Source organism: Spermophilus citellus (genome assembly GCF_964194105.1).
Source record: "Spermophilus citellus genome assembly, chromosome: 1".
NCBI lineage: Eukaryota > Metazoa > Chordata > Mammalia > Rodentia > Sciuridae > Spermophilus > Spermophilus citellus.
Window position 1 is genome coordinate 230535431 of NC_138182.1, and position 15343 is coordinate 230550773.

The following is a 15343-nucleotide window of genomic DNA, read 5'->3' on the forward strand; positions in this document are numbered from 1 at the left end:
TTCCCAGCACCATTTATTGCAGAGGCTGTCTTTTCTCCAGTGTACATTTTTGGCACCTTTGTCTAACATAAGATAACTGTAATCATGTGGGTTGGTCTCTTTGTCCTCTATTCTGTACCATGGTCTACAGGTCTATTTTGGTGCCAATACCATGCTGTTTTTGTTACTATTGCTCTGTAGTATAGTTTAAGGTCTGGAATAGTGATGTCACCTGCTTCACTCTTCTTGCTAAGGATTGCTTTGGCTATTCTGGGTCTCTTATTTTTCCAGATAAATTTCATGATTGCTTTTTCTATTTCTATGAGGAATGTCATTGGGATTTTGATTGGGATTGCATTAAATCTGTATAGTGCTTTTGGTAGTATGGTCATTTTGACAATATTAATTCTGCTTATCCAAGAGCTATGTAGATCTTTCCATCTTCTAAAGTCTTCTTAAATTTCTTTCTTTAGTGTGCTGTAGTTTTCATTGTAGCAGTCTTTCACCACTTTCGTTAAGTTTATTCCCAAGTATTTTTTTTTAAGCTATTGTAAATGGGATGGTTTTCCTAGTTTCTTTTTCTGAGGATTTGTCACTGATATAAAGAAATACCTTTGATTTATGGGTGATGATTTTATATCCAGATATTTTGCTGAATCCATTTACTAGTTCTAGAAGATTTCTGTTGGAACTTTTTGGGTCTTCTAGGTATAGAATCATATTGTCAGCAAATAGAGCTAAAGTTCTTCTTTTCCTATGCATATTCCTTTAATCTTTTGTCTGTCTGATTGCTCGGGTTAGAGTTTCAAGAACTATGTTAAATAGAAATGGTGAAAGTGGGCATCCCTGTCTTCTTTCCGTTTTTAGAGGGAATACTTTCAATTTTTCTCCATTTAGAATGATGTTGGCCTGAGGTTTAGCTTAGATAGCCTTTACAATGTTGAGGTATGTTCCCGATATCCCTAGATTTTCTAGCGTTTTGAACATGAAGGGATGCTGTATTTTGCCAAATGCTTTCTCTGCATCTATTGAGATGATCTTATGATTTTTATCTTTGAGTCTATTGGGTGATGAATTACATTTATTGATTTCCATCCACCTACACTTTTTAAAACAATGAGGAAGGTAGATTGATATATGCAGATATGAAAAGAAATTGACAAAAATAATTTGACTATTGTTTTTATACCTTTTATTGTATTTAATTTCTAATTTGAAGACAAGATCAGAGAGTTGGGGTGAGTTTCAAATGTACTTTAATAAAAAGTCCTCAAGATGAATTGGAAGAAACTAATGACAATTATACATTTAATTATTCTAATGATAACAGTTTATATCCAATTTTCAGAAATGTTTCCTATAAAAATTCTCATTATTATAATAACCAAGTAAAGATATTTTAATTGGGGCTGAGGTTGTAGCTCAGTGGTAGAGCACTTGCCTCACATGTGTGAGGCATTGGGTTCAATGCTCAGCACCACTTAAAAATAAATAAAATAAAGATATTGTGTCCATCTACAATTTTATAAAAAAGATATTTTAATTGAAGCATCATTAACTTTTCTGTAGGAATACATAAAATAATAAATGGCTAAATTAATAGCACTTATGTTTTCAGGGAGTCAGGGTCATAAGTTAGTGGCGTGTCTTTCTTTTCAATCTGGGCTATGGTGAACCATTCACTGGAGTAAAGATACTTATTAGTCACTATTTTTAAGCACTTTATGTTGTTACCAAATATAACACTAGCACCTGTGTGTTTGGGGGTAATTCTACTTTATTAGTCATCACCCCAGACCCTTGGTAAAATAAGCTTTCAAGCAGGGAAAGCTTTCAACCCCCATTATTCCTTTCCCATCTTGGGACAAATCTCAGCCGTGAGCTGGTATTCTCTGCCCCAGTTAAATGTCCACCCCTGGAGATGGTCTCCTGGTTAAATTTAGAAGGGAGAGACCCTGGTGGTGTCCCAACTCAGTGCTTCCTGAGATGTGTCTGTGCTTACATTTTAGTCAACTGTGGGAAACTCACTCATCAATAACTCATAACTCACTCTTTTCCTTAGGCTTTTTGGAAGGGACATAAACAACAGAAGGCATACACAGCCAGGCGAAAAATGTTCGTTGACAATGTTAATTCTATTGTGAAGGTAAATATCCTTTCCTACCATATCAAGTGCTTGGCTTTAACTTTTCCCCTCACTTTGTTTTGATTTTGATTTATACAGAGTTGCAGAAAGGGTAAGTGTGAGTCTCAAAGTCAGTCCTGGGTTTAAATCCCAACTCTGCTACTCATTAGACTGATCTGCTTCAGTCAGTTCAATGGAACCACTACAATTAGTTCATTTATGTGGTTTTGAGAATCATGTGAAAGTGATTCTATAACCAGTAAATGTTCTCAATTTGTCTAGAAAGTCTAAATTGATTATTTAAACTCCAGTAATCTAAATTGATTATTTAAACTTCAATAATCTAAATTGATTATTTAAATTGATTATTTAAACCCAGCCTTAGTTCATGTGCCTCTTCTTACATTTGCTAATAATATTTAGAATGCTCAAACATACCAGTAGAAAGAAAACCTTAATTATAAGGCAAATGCAAAACCAATGACAAAGGGAATTAGAGCTAATTTAAGATATGCATTTGAATGTTGAACCAGGATAACCCAGTTTTCTACCCAGGCAGATAGTTCTGAGCTCTAGAGCAAGCAAAGGCACTGTGGTCACTGCACTCAGAGAGCTAAAAGCCAAAAGACTGTAGAAAAATGAGGTTATAGATAACTTGAAAGTCCCAGATGAGATTAGAACAGCAGAGCTGGATAGAAGCTGGAATCAGATGAGATTCATTTAACTAAATATTTTAGATGGTAAAGTCAGAGAATAACATGGTCTACATTCATTGTATATTACCTCCTGAACCAAATAATGCTATGTGTTCACTGGGGTGAATATGCCCATTCCCTCAGAAAACTGTTGGTAGCAATTGGTTCCTCTGAGACCTCTTGAGATATTTTCCTGTAGACATCTAAAGGGTATTGTTTGCATTTAAAGGGATGATGATGAAAATCCTTGGATTAATTTGATTCCCTGACTCATTGCAACTCTCACCAAAATGCCTTCTCTCTTGGCTTTTATTTAAGACTAAAAGAAAACCTCCCTCCCATTAAGGAAGTGGGATGAAAGGTAGCAAGGTGTTTTGAACCTCCTGAGAAAAGTAGTAAAGAAATGGGAAGTGAAGGGCAGGCTTTAGGTATTACTTAGCAGTCTGTTCATTTTTTATGAGATGAGGTATCAATATTTTTAGAAAGATTGTGTAAAATTATATTAAAGCATTGTTTGGTGATCACTTTGATTCCTCCATTTTACTTAATTTTAGATTCAGTCCTGGTTCCGAATGGCAAAAGCAAGAAAGAGCTACGTTAAACGACTACAGTATTTCGTGGATCATGTAAGAGAAGTGCATGCGGGTTTTTAACTGGATTGAAAATGAACTAAAAGAATGTTTATTGAATGTTGGTTAGCACTGAATGATTTTTATTAAATGATGCTAATGACCACTTAGGAAAAATTAGGTGGTAGAGCCTAATACGTCAGTATTTGGAAGTTTACATTTTTTATTGAGAAGTTATACTGAGAGTACGATTTCATCAGTCAGGAGTGGAGAGTAAGAAGAAAACAGTGTGGGATAGTGTATCAGAGAAGATTCTAGAGAAGTATTTTCCAGCACTGCATGTACAGTTTTCTAACTATTCACTGTTTAAATTGAAACCCATTGGAGAAATTTTTTTCAGAATCTTTAAATAGATGTGTGAGCAGAGATTGAATCATCAAAGTTCTATGCTGAAGTCTGTTTCTCTTTTTTGATCTCTTTAAACAGTCCCCTTATAGTCTTGTTTATTCTGGAAGCTAACCTCTGTGACCCCTCTTCAAAAAAGAAGGAAACATAAATGTTAAACACACTGTGTCTAAGGATCATCAGTTCTAAACAGCATCAATTGTGATGAACTATTTGTTCTTAAAGTTCTAAGTTCTGAAGTCGTGGGGCAGATGGGACTCTGGGATCATGACTTGTCTCAATATTTTTCAGAAAAATGAAATTGTGAAAATACAGTCCTTGTTGAGAGCAAGCAAAGCTAGAGATGACTACAAAACACTGGGTAAGTAAAACATTCAGAAACAGAGCCTGGATTCCTTATTAAACAGTGAAAACAAGTGTTTTCCAGCTTTAGTGGCTTCAGAGGCCACTCCAAGAACAGAGGATGATGCCATTGTGTCCTGTAGATTGTGATCATCTCAGGCTCTGTGACAAGAATGGGCCTTCCTATTGTAAGTGGAAGAGATAAGCAGAGTGGGTGTGATTTCTTCCTCAAAAAGAATGGAGTTGGCATAAATGCTATTTTATATTAAATTTTATTTTTATATTAAATGAACTAGATCAAGCATCTAAAGCAAAAGAATTAATCACAAGATAAGCCTACATTTAAACTGTTAAGTAGCTGGCTTATCAACCCCCTCCACATACACATACCTTACCTTAAGGATAAAACATATTCACATAAGAAATTCATGAGAATTAAAAAGAACAAGAAAAGAAAACCTCATCTACCCCAAGGTGATAATCACAAACATCTTTGTCCCATCGAGAAACTTAGGTGACTCTATATTTGGTTATTCTTGCTGGGTTCATGCTGTAAATTATGTTATTGGTTTAACTCTTCTTATTCCCTAAGTGTCAAAAACACTACAGAATCAAGCCCAAAGACCAAGGACCACCTGCGAGGGCCTTAGGGGCTGTTCAAGTCATCTTTGTACTTCTGTGTCTTTCGTCCGAGTCAGTTTATTCTTATAATTAACCCAGAATTGCTCTCACTAAAGCATATTTAAAAAGATATTTTTTAAGAGTCAGCGTTCCGGGCAATTAAAGCCTCAAGTTAAAGTTACTAAGGGAAACCCTCTTAGAATTTATATGAGAAACCTCTCTCCTAGTTACCGAGGCTGAACCCCTAGGTTCTGAGCATAGCCTCCCTTGGTCTGTACTAGAAAGACCAAGACCAACTTTCAATTTCTAAAATCTTTACTTTTGTCAAGTAGAACACTCATTCCTCTTATCATCACATTGATTCCTGTTTGGCCTCAACAGTCTTCCTTCACTTCCTTTCTAATTCAGCTTTCACCCAGCTTTGGCTCCTTCCCAAAGATCTTTTAAGCTGAGTTAACCACTTTCTGCTTCCTGCAGCAAGAACATAAATTTCTTATCTGGCTCAGCCATAAGGCCTCAGAGCTGAGGTCACTTGCCTCAAGTTTCCCAGGTTCTTCATCGATAAGATGCAGATAGTACTGTCCTCTCAATGTGTTGAGTTCTGGGAACAGTGTGACAGACAGCTGACAAATGAGTATTAGATAACTAGAAAATACTGGGCCAGACAGTATCCATTTTGTATATTTGTTTATAGGATTAGTTTCCTTGTCCAAATTTTACATGATACAAAATGTTTTACTCCACAAGTACTTTTATTGATTCATGTTTCTGGTAATCCTTTATTTATAGGCCTACTTTCTTTCCTGTTGATAATAATTCCAAGCTTTCCTAATTAAAGTATTCTGTTCTTCTCCCTGCAGTTGGTTCTGAAAACCCACCATTAACAGTGATCCGCAAATTTGTGCACCTATTGGACCAAAGTGACTTGGATTTCCAGGAGGAGCTGGAGGTAGCACGATTAAGGGAAGAAGTAGTGACCAAGATCAGGGCCAATCAACAGCTGGAGAAAGACCTGAACTTGATGGACATCAAGATTGGACTCCTGGTGAAGAACAGGATCACACTAGAGGTCAGTGGGGCTCGAAAGACTGTTGGCTCTTAGGAGGAAGAAGATGAATATGTTTATGCTCATGGCACTTTGGTCCAACCAAGTTCACTGGTCATTTTTATTATTATAAGTTAGTGGGTCACAGGACTACAAAATCCTATGTCTCCTGTTTATGACATATTTTCCAAGATTATTTTACCATTTTGAAATGAAATTTACATACAATAAACTGTAGTTTCTTATGTACTTTCATAAAAAACTAAAGCCTTTATATAAATATGAAATAAATAAAAATAAAATGATTCGTATTGAAAAGCCCATATCTAAATGTGAAAATACACAAGCCTGATGACATTACAAGATATCATAAAGTTTTTAGGGGCTTTGGCCTCTTCCCAGAATCACCAAAGATCAAAGATTGAGAGTATCACAGAGGAGAAAGTATCACAGAACACATGACACCTAATTTTCCAAAATGGAGAACAACACCTTAGAAACCTCAAAATAAATATGGTCTGCCCCCACTATACATAGCAGTTGCAGTCATAGAAAATCTAATGTATATTAAAATTTCTTGTGTAGAGTTGGGCATGGTAGTGCACACCTATAATCCCAGTGGCTCAGAAACCTGAGACAGAAGGATCACAAGTTCAAAGTCAGCCTCAGCAATGGCAAGGTGCTAGGCAACTCAGTGAGATCCTGTCTCTAAATAAAATACAAAATAGGGCTGGGGATGTGGCTCAGTGATTGAGTGCCCCTGAGTTCAATCCCTGGTACCAAAAAAAAAAAATAATAATCTGTGTAGAGAAAATCCATTGTGCATATATAAGTTCTGCCATAAAAAATGGGTGTGGGGTGATTATTTAAACAGAACCACCCCACAAATTGCTGAACAATATATCATCTGTTATCTCTAGCATCCCACAGAAACCACAAGTGCCTTCTGATTCAGACATCCAAAAACACCCTACAAATTTCCAAAATGTCCCCTATTAAGTGAAACCACACCTCTTAATAACTTCTAAATAAATAACGTTGTGGGCTTTGTATCTGTTGAAGCCTACTCTCTAAACAGCATAAAAAAAAGAGTTATTTTTTACTGAAGAATGCATTTCTCGGGTACGATCTCTCTCCATGTCCCTGTTCCTTTCTGATATGCCAAATCAGTTTTCAGAAAACTAAGAGTTCAAAGAGGACAGCTAACCTTCCAGAAGTTCAGAGAAAGCTACAGTGGGTCAAAGGTAGAGAGTAAGTGAGCAGCCATAGGATACCTTGTCAAGTGGGCACACAAATGCCCCACCCTTGTCCTCCCGAGCTCATGAAGATACCAGGGAAAGAGTCTAAGAGAAACTAAGAAAAACAGAGCAGGGTGAAAAATAGGATATGATCATATTTTCTAAATATTCAAAAATAAAACTGCAATTTAAATGTTCTATATTTAACCCTATTTTCTTTATTTTATCCTGAAATACAGTAATACTTCATTCATTTAAAAATCATGGATTTGTATTTGTTTGATTCACATAAAAAAAAACTTCCACAGTATAATATATTCCAGAAGGTCCTGGAGAGAATGCCTTTTATAGCCTTAAACTGCTGTTGTGCCCTGTCCCCATGATGTTGTAAACAGGAAATATCTTGCCTTTCAAAATGAAGTCTTATAGTTTAAATAGTGTGTATCTTGAAGAAATACAACCATGGCAGAATTCTAGATCTCTCTGAATGTTTGCAGGGTTAGGTTTTTTGTTTTTGTTTTTGTTTTTGTTTTTTTGCTTTTTAAAAATGCATTTATTATTCACTTGATAGCACTACGAAACAAGATTAATTTTTCAAGCCAGGCACAGTGGGGTTTATCTCTAGTCCCAGCTACTCTGGAGGCTGAGGCAGAAGGATTAGTTGATTCCACAGGGGTTCAAGTCCAGCCAGGGCCACACTGCAAAACTCTGTCCAAACAAAACAAAAATGTGCACATACAGAAATATGGTAAAGTTAATTTTTCAACTTACATTTTCAAACACCAAGTTTATATCCAATATTTATCAGAAGTTAAACGATAATTATTTTAAATATGTTGTCTTTGATCTTAACATTGATAGTAGTATTTTTTCTATCACTTTTTTTTATTGGTTGTTCAAAACATTACAAAGCTCTTGACATATCATATTTCATACATTAGATTCAAGTGGGTTATGAACTCCCATTTATACCCCAATTACAGATTGCAGAATCACATCGGTTACACATCCACATTTTTACATGATGCCATATTAGTGACGGTTGTATTCTGCTATCTTTCCTATCCTCTATTATCCCCCTCCCCTCCCCTCCCATCTTCTCTCTCTACCCCATCTACTATAATTCATTTCTCTCCTTGTTTTTTTTTTCCCATTCCCCTCACAACCTCTTATATGTAATTTTGTGTAAAAATGAGGGTCTCCTTCCATTTCCATGCAATTTCACTTTTCTCTCCCTTTCCCTCCCACCTCATGTCTCTGTTTAATGTTAGTCTTTTCCTCCTGCTCTTCCTCCCTGCTCTGTTCTTAGTTGCTCTCATTATATCAAAGAAGACATTTGGCATTTGTTTTTTAGGGATTGGCTAGCTTCACTTAACATAATCTGCTCTAATGCCATCCATTTCCCTGCAAATTCCATGATTTTGTCATTTTTTAGTGCTGTGTAATACTCCATTGTGTATAAATGCCACATTTTTTTATCCATTCATCTATTGAAGGGCATCTGGGTTGGTTCCACAGTCTAGCTATTGTGAATTGTGCTGCTATGAACATCGATGTGGCAGTATCCCTGTAGTACGCTCTTTTAAGGTCTTCAGGGAATAGTCCGAGAAGGGCAATAGCTGGGTCAAATGGTGGTTCCATTCCCAGCTTTCTCAGGAATCTCCATACTGCTTTCCAAATTGGCCTCACCAATTTGCAGTCCCACCAGCAATGTATAAGAGTACCCTTTTCCCCACATCCTCACCAGCACTTGTTGTTGTTTGACTTCAAAATGACTGCCAGTCTTACTGGAGTGAGATGGTATCTTAGGGTGGTTTTGATTTGCATTTCTCTGACTGCTAGAGATGGTGAGCATTTTTTCATGTACTTGTTGATTGATTGTATATCCTCCTCTGAGAAGTGTCTGTTCAGGTCTTTGGCCCATTTGTTGATTGGGTTATTTGTTTTCTTATTGTTTAATTTTTTGAGTTCTTTGTATACTCTGGATATTAGGGCTCTATCTGAAGTGTGAGGAGTAAAAATTTGTTCCCAGGATGTAGGCTCCTATTTACCTCTCTTATTGTTTTTCTTGCTGAGAAAAAACTCAAATCAGCCGTTAGTGAAGTGACTGACATTTGTTTTAGACAAAAAGAACATCTTGGAGAACACAAAGCAATTGAAGTCAAGTTTCTTAAAGGCATAAGAGGGAAAAAATAAGTATAAATTCAGATGAGATTAATATAGAAACTAAAAGTAAATCTTTCAGTATTATCTCCAGTCAAGAGTTTGCTATATCATGCAACAACCCAGATTTGCAGACCAGTACCTCCTAATTATACCATTTCACTATTTGTATTAGCATGTGTTCTTGGCCATGTTTTCTAACCTTTTCCTCATTAGAAATATGCTTGATGATTTGTGTATATTGTATTTAACTTTCACAGCAACCTTATAAACCTTCTATAAGATTATTATTACTAAACCCATTTTTTTTTTTTTTTAGTTAGACCACTGAGACCTAGGTTAACTTGTGCAAGGTCACAAAGCTAATTATTCTTTGCGGATACCCTTATTTTTATGATTGCAAAAGTCAGGTTCTTTGTGTTAACCCGTTCCTTCTACAAAACTGTTTATATCCTAACATATTAGCTGCACGCAGATATCCTACTATGAAGGGACCGGAAAAGATGGTGACAAAAGGGCAACGTTGAGATGTGGAATTATCATGAAGAAGCTAAATACTCTTGCTCCTTCAAACCAATATTCCTTTAATGTTCAATATGAATTAAGTAAGAATAATTAAGAAAATTAAGTTTTGGTTAGTTAAAGTATCTGCCTGTGTTTGTAACCCCTGTCTGGGTTGGTCCTTGTTTCCTTCTTCAAGCTTCCCAAAACAGAGCTTCACATTCACACCAGAGCATTTTGTTAGCCAGTCAGAATTTCCTGGGAAGAAGGAAAAAGGGCTTATCCATGACAGGGGCACTGCCCTTGGACCCCCCACAGACAGGCACTGGTACATCTGCAGGGCGCTCCCTTCTTTCCCCCTCCCGAGCTCTGCCCTTTGCTTCCTCCATTTCTGCCTTCATGAAACCTCTACTTCTAAAGGATAGAAATTGAGTTCTGCCCCAGAGCTTTTCCACAACCCCTACCCTGTCTTCTCATCTGTAAGTCAAAAACCATTACCCTGCAACAAAACAAAGTCTCCAGCTTTTAGAGTGGCTTCCATTGAAAATGTGTGGTTGGGAGGGATGGTGACGGATTATAGGTAAAAAGGTTTTTTCCTACCATATATTTAAAACTAGAGTAATAGACTTAGTTCACGTCTTTGAGGAGTTGAATGATTTACATGTCACCAATAATTTGAAGAGCAGATACCTGGATTAAATGGCACTATAAACCAGAGTTACTCTAGCAATGTTTGGGATTTATAGATAAAGATATTTAGACAGTCACCTGCCCAGACCTTCACTTACCCTGTATCCAGTGGTAACTACACGTCCTTTCTCTTAAATCTATTTTATACATTGGCAAAGCGAGGGGGGAATGTGGCTTTCTTAGGAAATTCCATGGAAATGCAAATCAAATACCCTTTCTCTCTCCCAGTATAAATAATTAGGGTGACAGAAGTAAGTGGGTAAGTCCTCTCTAAGCTGAGAATGAGAAAGAATAAAATCTTTCTGTAAGCAATGGATATAACCACATGGAGCTATCTTACATATCCTGGAGCTGAAAAGTTCTATTTCTTCCTCTTGGCTGACCCCCATGAGGGGCGAATTGAGTTACTAGATCTTGACCTTTTGGCAAGACCTGGCAGTGTTTATTATCCCCAGAGGCATCTGGAAATGGGGGCAGGCACATTTTCAGTCATCAAAAGACTAGGGGAAAAAATGACCAGGGACTTATAACTAAAAAATAAATATTTAAAAAATGACTAGGGACTGCTTTGATATTTATCGGGAAGGAACCAAGGATCCTAGATGGTCAATAGTGTATTCACAGAAAAACACTATACTGCCCCAAGTACCATAGTGCTTCTTCCAAGGACCAGTGCAGTCAAGCTTTCTTGATGCTGGCTGCAAATAGAGTTCTCTTGTAGAGGTTGGGCTAAGAGCTCAGTGAAACACCAAACATTATTTTAGGAAAACAAACTTTCTTTCCACTTACTCTTTAGGACTCTTTTTTTTTTTTTTTTTTAAGAGAGAGTGAGAGAGGAGAGAGAGTGAGAGAGAGAGAGAGAATTTTTAATATTTATTTTTTAGTTCTCGGCGGACACAACATCTTTGTTGGTATGTGGTGCTGAGGATCGAACCCGGGCCGCACGCATGCCAGGCGAGTGCGCTACCGCTTGAGCCGCATCCCCAGCCCTCCACTTACTCTTTAGGACAGTGATCCAGTCTATAGGCAGGGATGGCACTCTAGAACAAGTGACTCCTTTCAAATGTGAGTCATGTGCCATTAGAAGGTCATGAAGTCAGCTTAGTGTGTCACAATTGGCAACAATTGGAATAGAGTAAAAATGAATCGCAAATATCAGAGTAGGTCCCAGTAGTAAGGATGATAAGTATTGTTTCCTATAGTATGTTCACCAACACAAGATAGAAAATATATTTCTTACTATGGATCTCTGTAAAAACTTCTGATAGACCCTCATCTGAAGGACCTAATCTTGGTCCTAACCTTTAAGCTTCCAAAGTGACCACTTTCAACCACATTTTCCAAGATTCCCTATAAAGGATTAAAAGATCATGATAGAGAAAGAAAATCTTTAATTCTGCTAAATATTTAGAGGATTCCTTTCCCTTTCATATCTAATTTCTATAATACTCATTTTTACAAGTACTTTTCTATATTGAGATAGAAGTCACACTTTAAAATGTACAATTCAAGGTTGTTTTAAGATAGTCACAAGATTTTTTTGACCATTTCTATCTAATTCTAGAACATTTTCATCACTCCGTACTCCCAAGAAAAATGTTCTGAAATTAGATGGTGATAATGGTTGTGCAACCTAGTGAATATCCTAAACACCACTGAATTGTACACTGCTAAGATGAATTTTATAGTATAATATCTGAATTATATTTTAATTTTTTTTAAAAGGACCTGTGTATTTACTAACAATAGCTCTGCATTCTCTCTACACACCTGGCCATGGAAACTATTAATCTTATTTCTATCTATATACCGTGGTCTATGCTGGACATTTCATATACATGGAATTATACACGCGAGACACCGTGAATCACTTTTTTCACTTAACATCTTGTTCTTAAGTTTTACCTGTATTATAGCATAAAACAGTATTTCCTTCCTTTTTATTGAAAAATACTCTTCAATAAAAATTGTATGGAATACCATTTTGTCTATCTGTTTATCAGCTGATGAACATTAGGTTATTTCTACTTTGTGCCTCTTAAATATTGTTGCTGTTAACACTCAGGTACGGGGTTTTGTGGGGACATATATTTTTTGTATGCTTAAATATATGCCTGAGAGTGGAATTGTTGAGTCATCTGGTGATTCTATGTTGAACTTCTGAAGAACTGCCAAATTTCTTCTGAGGGTCCACACCATTTTTTCCATATTTTTATTGGTGCATTATAGTTGTATATAATTATGGGATTTTTGTTGCATATTTATATTTACACATTATATAACACTATCATTTGGCCCATATCACTCCCCAGCACCTCCTTCCTAACCTTCCCACCTCCCACCCCTTGGTCCCTTTCTGCTTTTGAGCTCCCTTTGATTTTTTTTATGAGATCCAGCCCCATCTTTCTTTTTTCCTCTCTAGCTTCTACATATGAGAGAAAACATACAACCTTTGACCTTCTGAATTTGATTTATTTCACTTAACATGATGATCTCTACTAACAAGCTATAATGTTTCTAGCACATTCAAATCCTCACCGATATATTCCCTTTTTTGTGGTAGCCGTCCTAATTAGTATGAAATGATATCTCGTTGTAGATTTGATTTGGATCCCCTGATAAGCAATGATGTTGAGCATCTCTCAATGTGTTTTTTAGCCATTTTTATATCTTTTTTGGGAAAATGTCATTTCAAATCCTTTGTCCACTTTTTTAACTGGAGTTATTCATCTTTTTATATTTTAGTTGAAAGAGAGTTATTTATTCTGGATACAAGTCTTTTATCTAATACAGGATTTGTGAATATTTTCTCCCATTCTGTGAATTGTTTTTTATTTTCATAGTAGCCTTTAAAACACAAAGTTTACATTGTAACAAAGGACGTTTTTTTACTTTTATCACTTATGCTTTTGGTCTCCTATTTAAAAAACTATTGTCTAATCTAAAGTCACAGAAATGTATGTCTGGTTTTTCTTTCAAGAGTTTTATAGTTTGGGCTCTTATATTTTATTCTTTCATCTCTTTTGGTGAATTTTTGTTTATGTTGTGAGGCAGGAGTCTGACTTCATTCTTTTGAATGTGGACACCCAGTGTTCCAGCATCGGTTGTTAAAAAGTATTATTCTCTATTGAATTTTTTTGGTGCCTACATTAAATCCTAGGAGTAAATAATACAGCTTCAGAGAATACCTGTTACAGAAGCCAAATTCACGAGTGTGCTTCTGGGTGTACAGGGATGAGGTAAGTAATACCAGAGTACAAAACAGTAATGTCCTGAAATTCTTTACAGGATGTAATCTCACACAGAACAAAACTGAATAAGAAAAAAGGAGGAGAAATGGAAATACTGAATAACACTGAACACCAGGGAATCAAAAGCTTGAGTAAGGAGAGGAGAAAAACACTAGAAACCTATCAACAGCTGTTTTACCTTCTACAGGTGAGCACAATTTATCTTTCACTATGAGTTTTGAATAAACATATTGTTGTGTTTGTGGTTTATGGTGGATCTTTCCCCACACTTCAGCAATAATGATTTGCATGTTTTGAGCCCTTACCAAATACTAAGTGCTGTTTTAGGTGCTTTACACATATCATCTTACTATGATTCTGGGAACCAGGAGACAGTGAGTGCTATCATTTTCGATTTGCCAGATGAGAAAATGGAAACACAGTTATTAAATTGTAAGGTGAAAGCTTTGAAAACCAGGCATTTTACTTCAGGGTCCATGACTGTATTATACTACAGTGATCTACAAAAATATGACTATATTATACTATGTGATCTGCAAAAATGGTATAGATCTAGTAATGACACAGACTGTTAACCATGAAAAAAGCTAAAATAACTGTGAAAAACAGATGTTTACCAAAACCTGCCTGCCCTTATTTGAGAAAAAAGAGCAAGAGGCTTGGGATTAGGAAATAATGAGCCTTTTGTATTTCATTATTTTCATAGCATAACTATGATATAAATGAATTGTAATTTTCCATTACTTCCAGAGTTCTGGTAAGAACTATTAGATTTAATTGGTTATGTTTGCCCTTTAATGGACCAGTTCTTGTTTTGCTTGACCGTTGATTTACCCCATCCACCCTACTAACACATAAAATTAATCACAGAGGAAACTGGGTAGGTGATGGTAAAAGGTCCAAGCCTATGCTTCACCAAGAAAACTTTTCCATAAGACGAGAATCAGTAGTTCTTTCTTGTGAGAGTCCAGTGTCCCTTGCTGTGAGTCATTGATTCCTTCAAAGCCTGGAGAAGCCTGAATCTTTGCTTGAGGATGTCACTGATATAGAGAACACATGATAGAAACCATAAATAAGGATGCGTCTATCCCAGTTGAGTGACTAAGTGTTAGTTTTGGTAGATGTTACTTTAGGTTCAAAAATTCTCTACTTGGAATAATGAATGGGAAAATATCTTCTTCAAACAGATGTAGTTGCCTCAGATGGCCACCATGTGGCAGCATAGAAAGAAAAATATAAATACTTAAAATTGTGGAATCCAAAAATCTTCGCAGAAACAAAGGAGGCTCATATTAAGCAGGGAAGGTTTTATGTCTAATTGATTTCAATTAGTAGTCAATCACCAGTTGTAAATCTAATCTTAGGCACTTATTATTTTTTACATCCATGAAAATCCAAGCTTATGTAGGTTAAGATTTAGTTTTTCTAAATTTACTAAACCAGTCATAAGAAAAGTAAAAATTTAGCCACTGGCCTTGGACTTCTTACCTTGTTGTAAATAAGACCTATTAGTGGGAATTAGAAAAAGGACAGGAACATGGTTAGAATAACTCCATTGAGTTTTATGCCCCAAATTATCCCAAACTAATAGTCCCAGGGCAGGGCCATTCAGTTGTATGAAGTGAAGTGTCTCTTATGTTTTTTTCTCCATCTTTTCCTCTTTTTTTTTTTTTTTTTTTTTCTTTTTGAGACATTAACCTAAAATCAGTGTAGACATTT

At 36.1% G+C, this 15343-nt stretch overlaps 1 protein-coding gene across 1 annotated transcript in view; it reads left to right on the forward strand.

Annotated features, from left to right (window-relative positions):
• Window positions 1–15343, forward strand: part of IQGAP2 (IQ motif containing GTPase activating protein 2) — a 285989-nt gene that overhangs the window by 229695 nt on the left and 40951 nt on the right. Inside the window, exons 18-22 of the mRNA XM_081284983.1 lie at window positions 2042–2125; window positions 3354–3425; window positions 4065–4134; window positions 5597–5805; window positions 13662–13811. Coding sequence (XP_081141109.1) covers window positions 2042–2125; window positions 3354–3425; window positions 4065–4134; window positions 5597–5805; window positions 13662–13811 — 585 coding nt within the window. The remainder of the gene's footprint in view (window positions 1–2041; window positions 2126–3353; window positions 3426–4064; window positions 4135–5596; window positions 5806–13661; window positions 13812–15343) is intronic.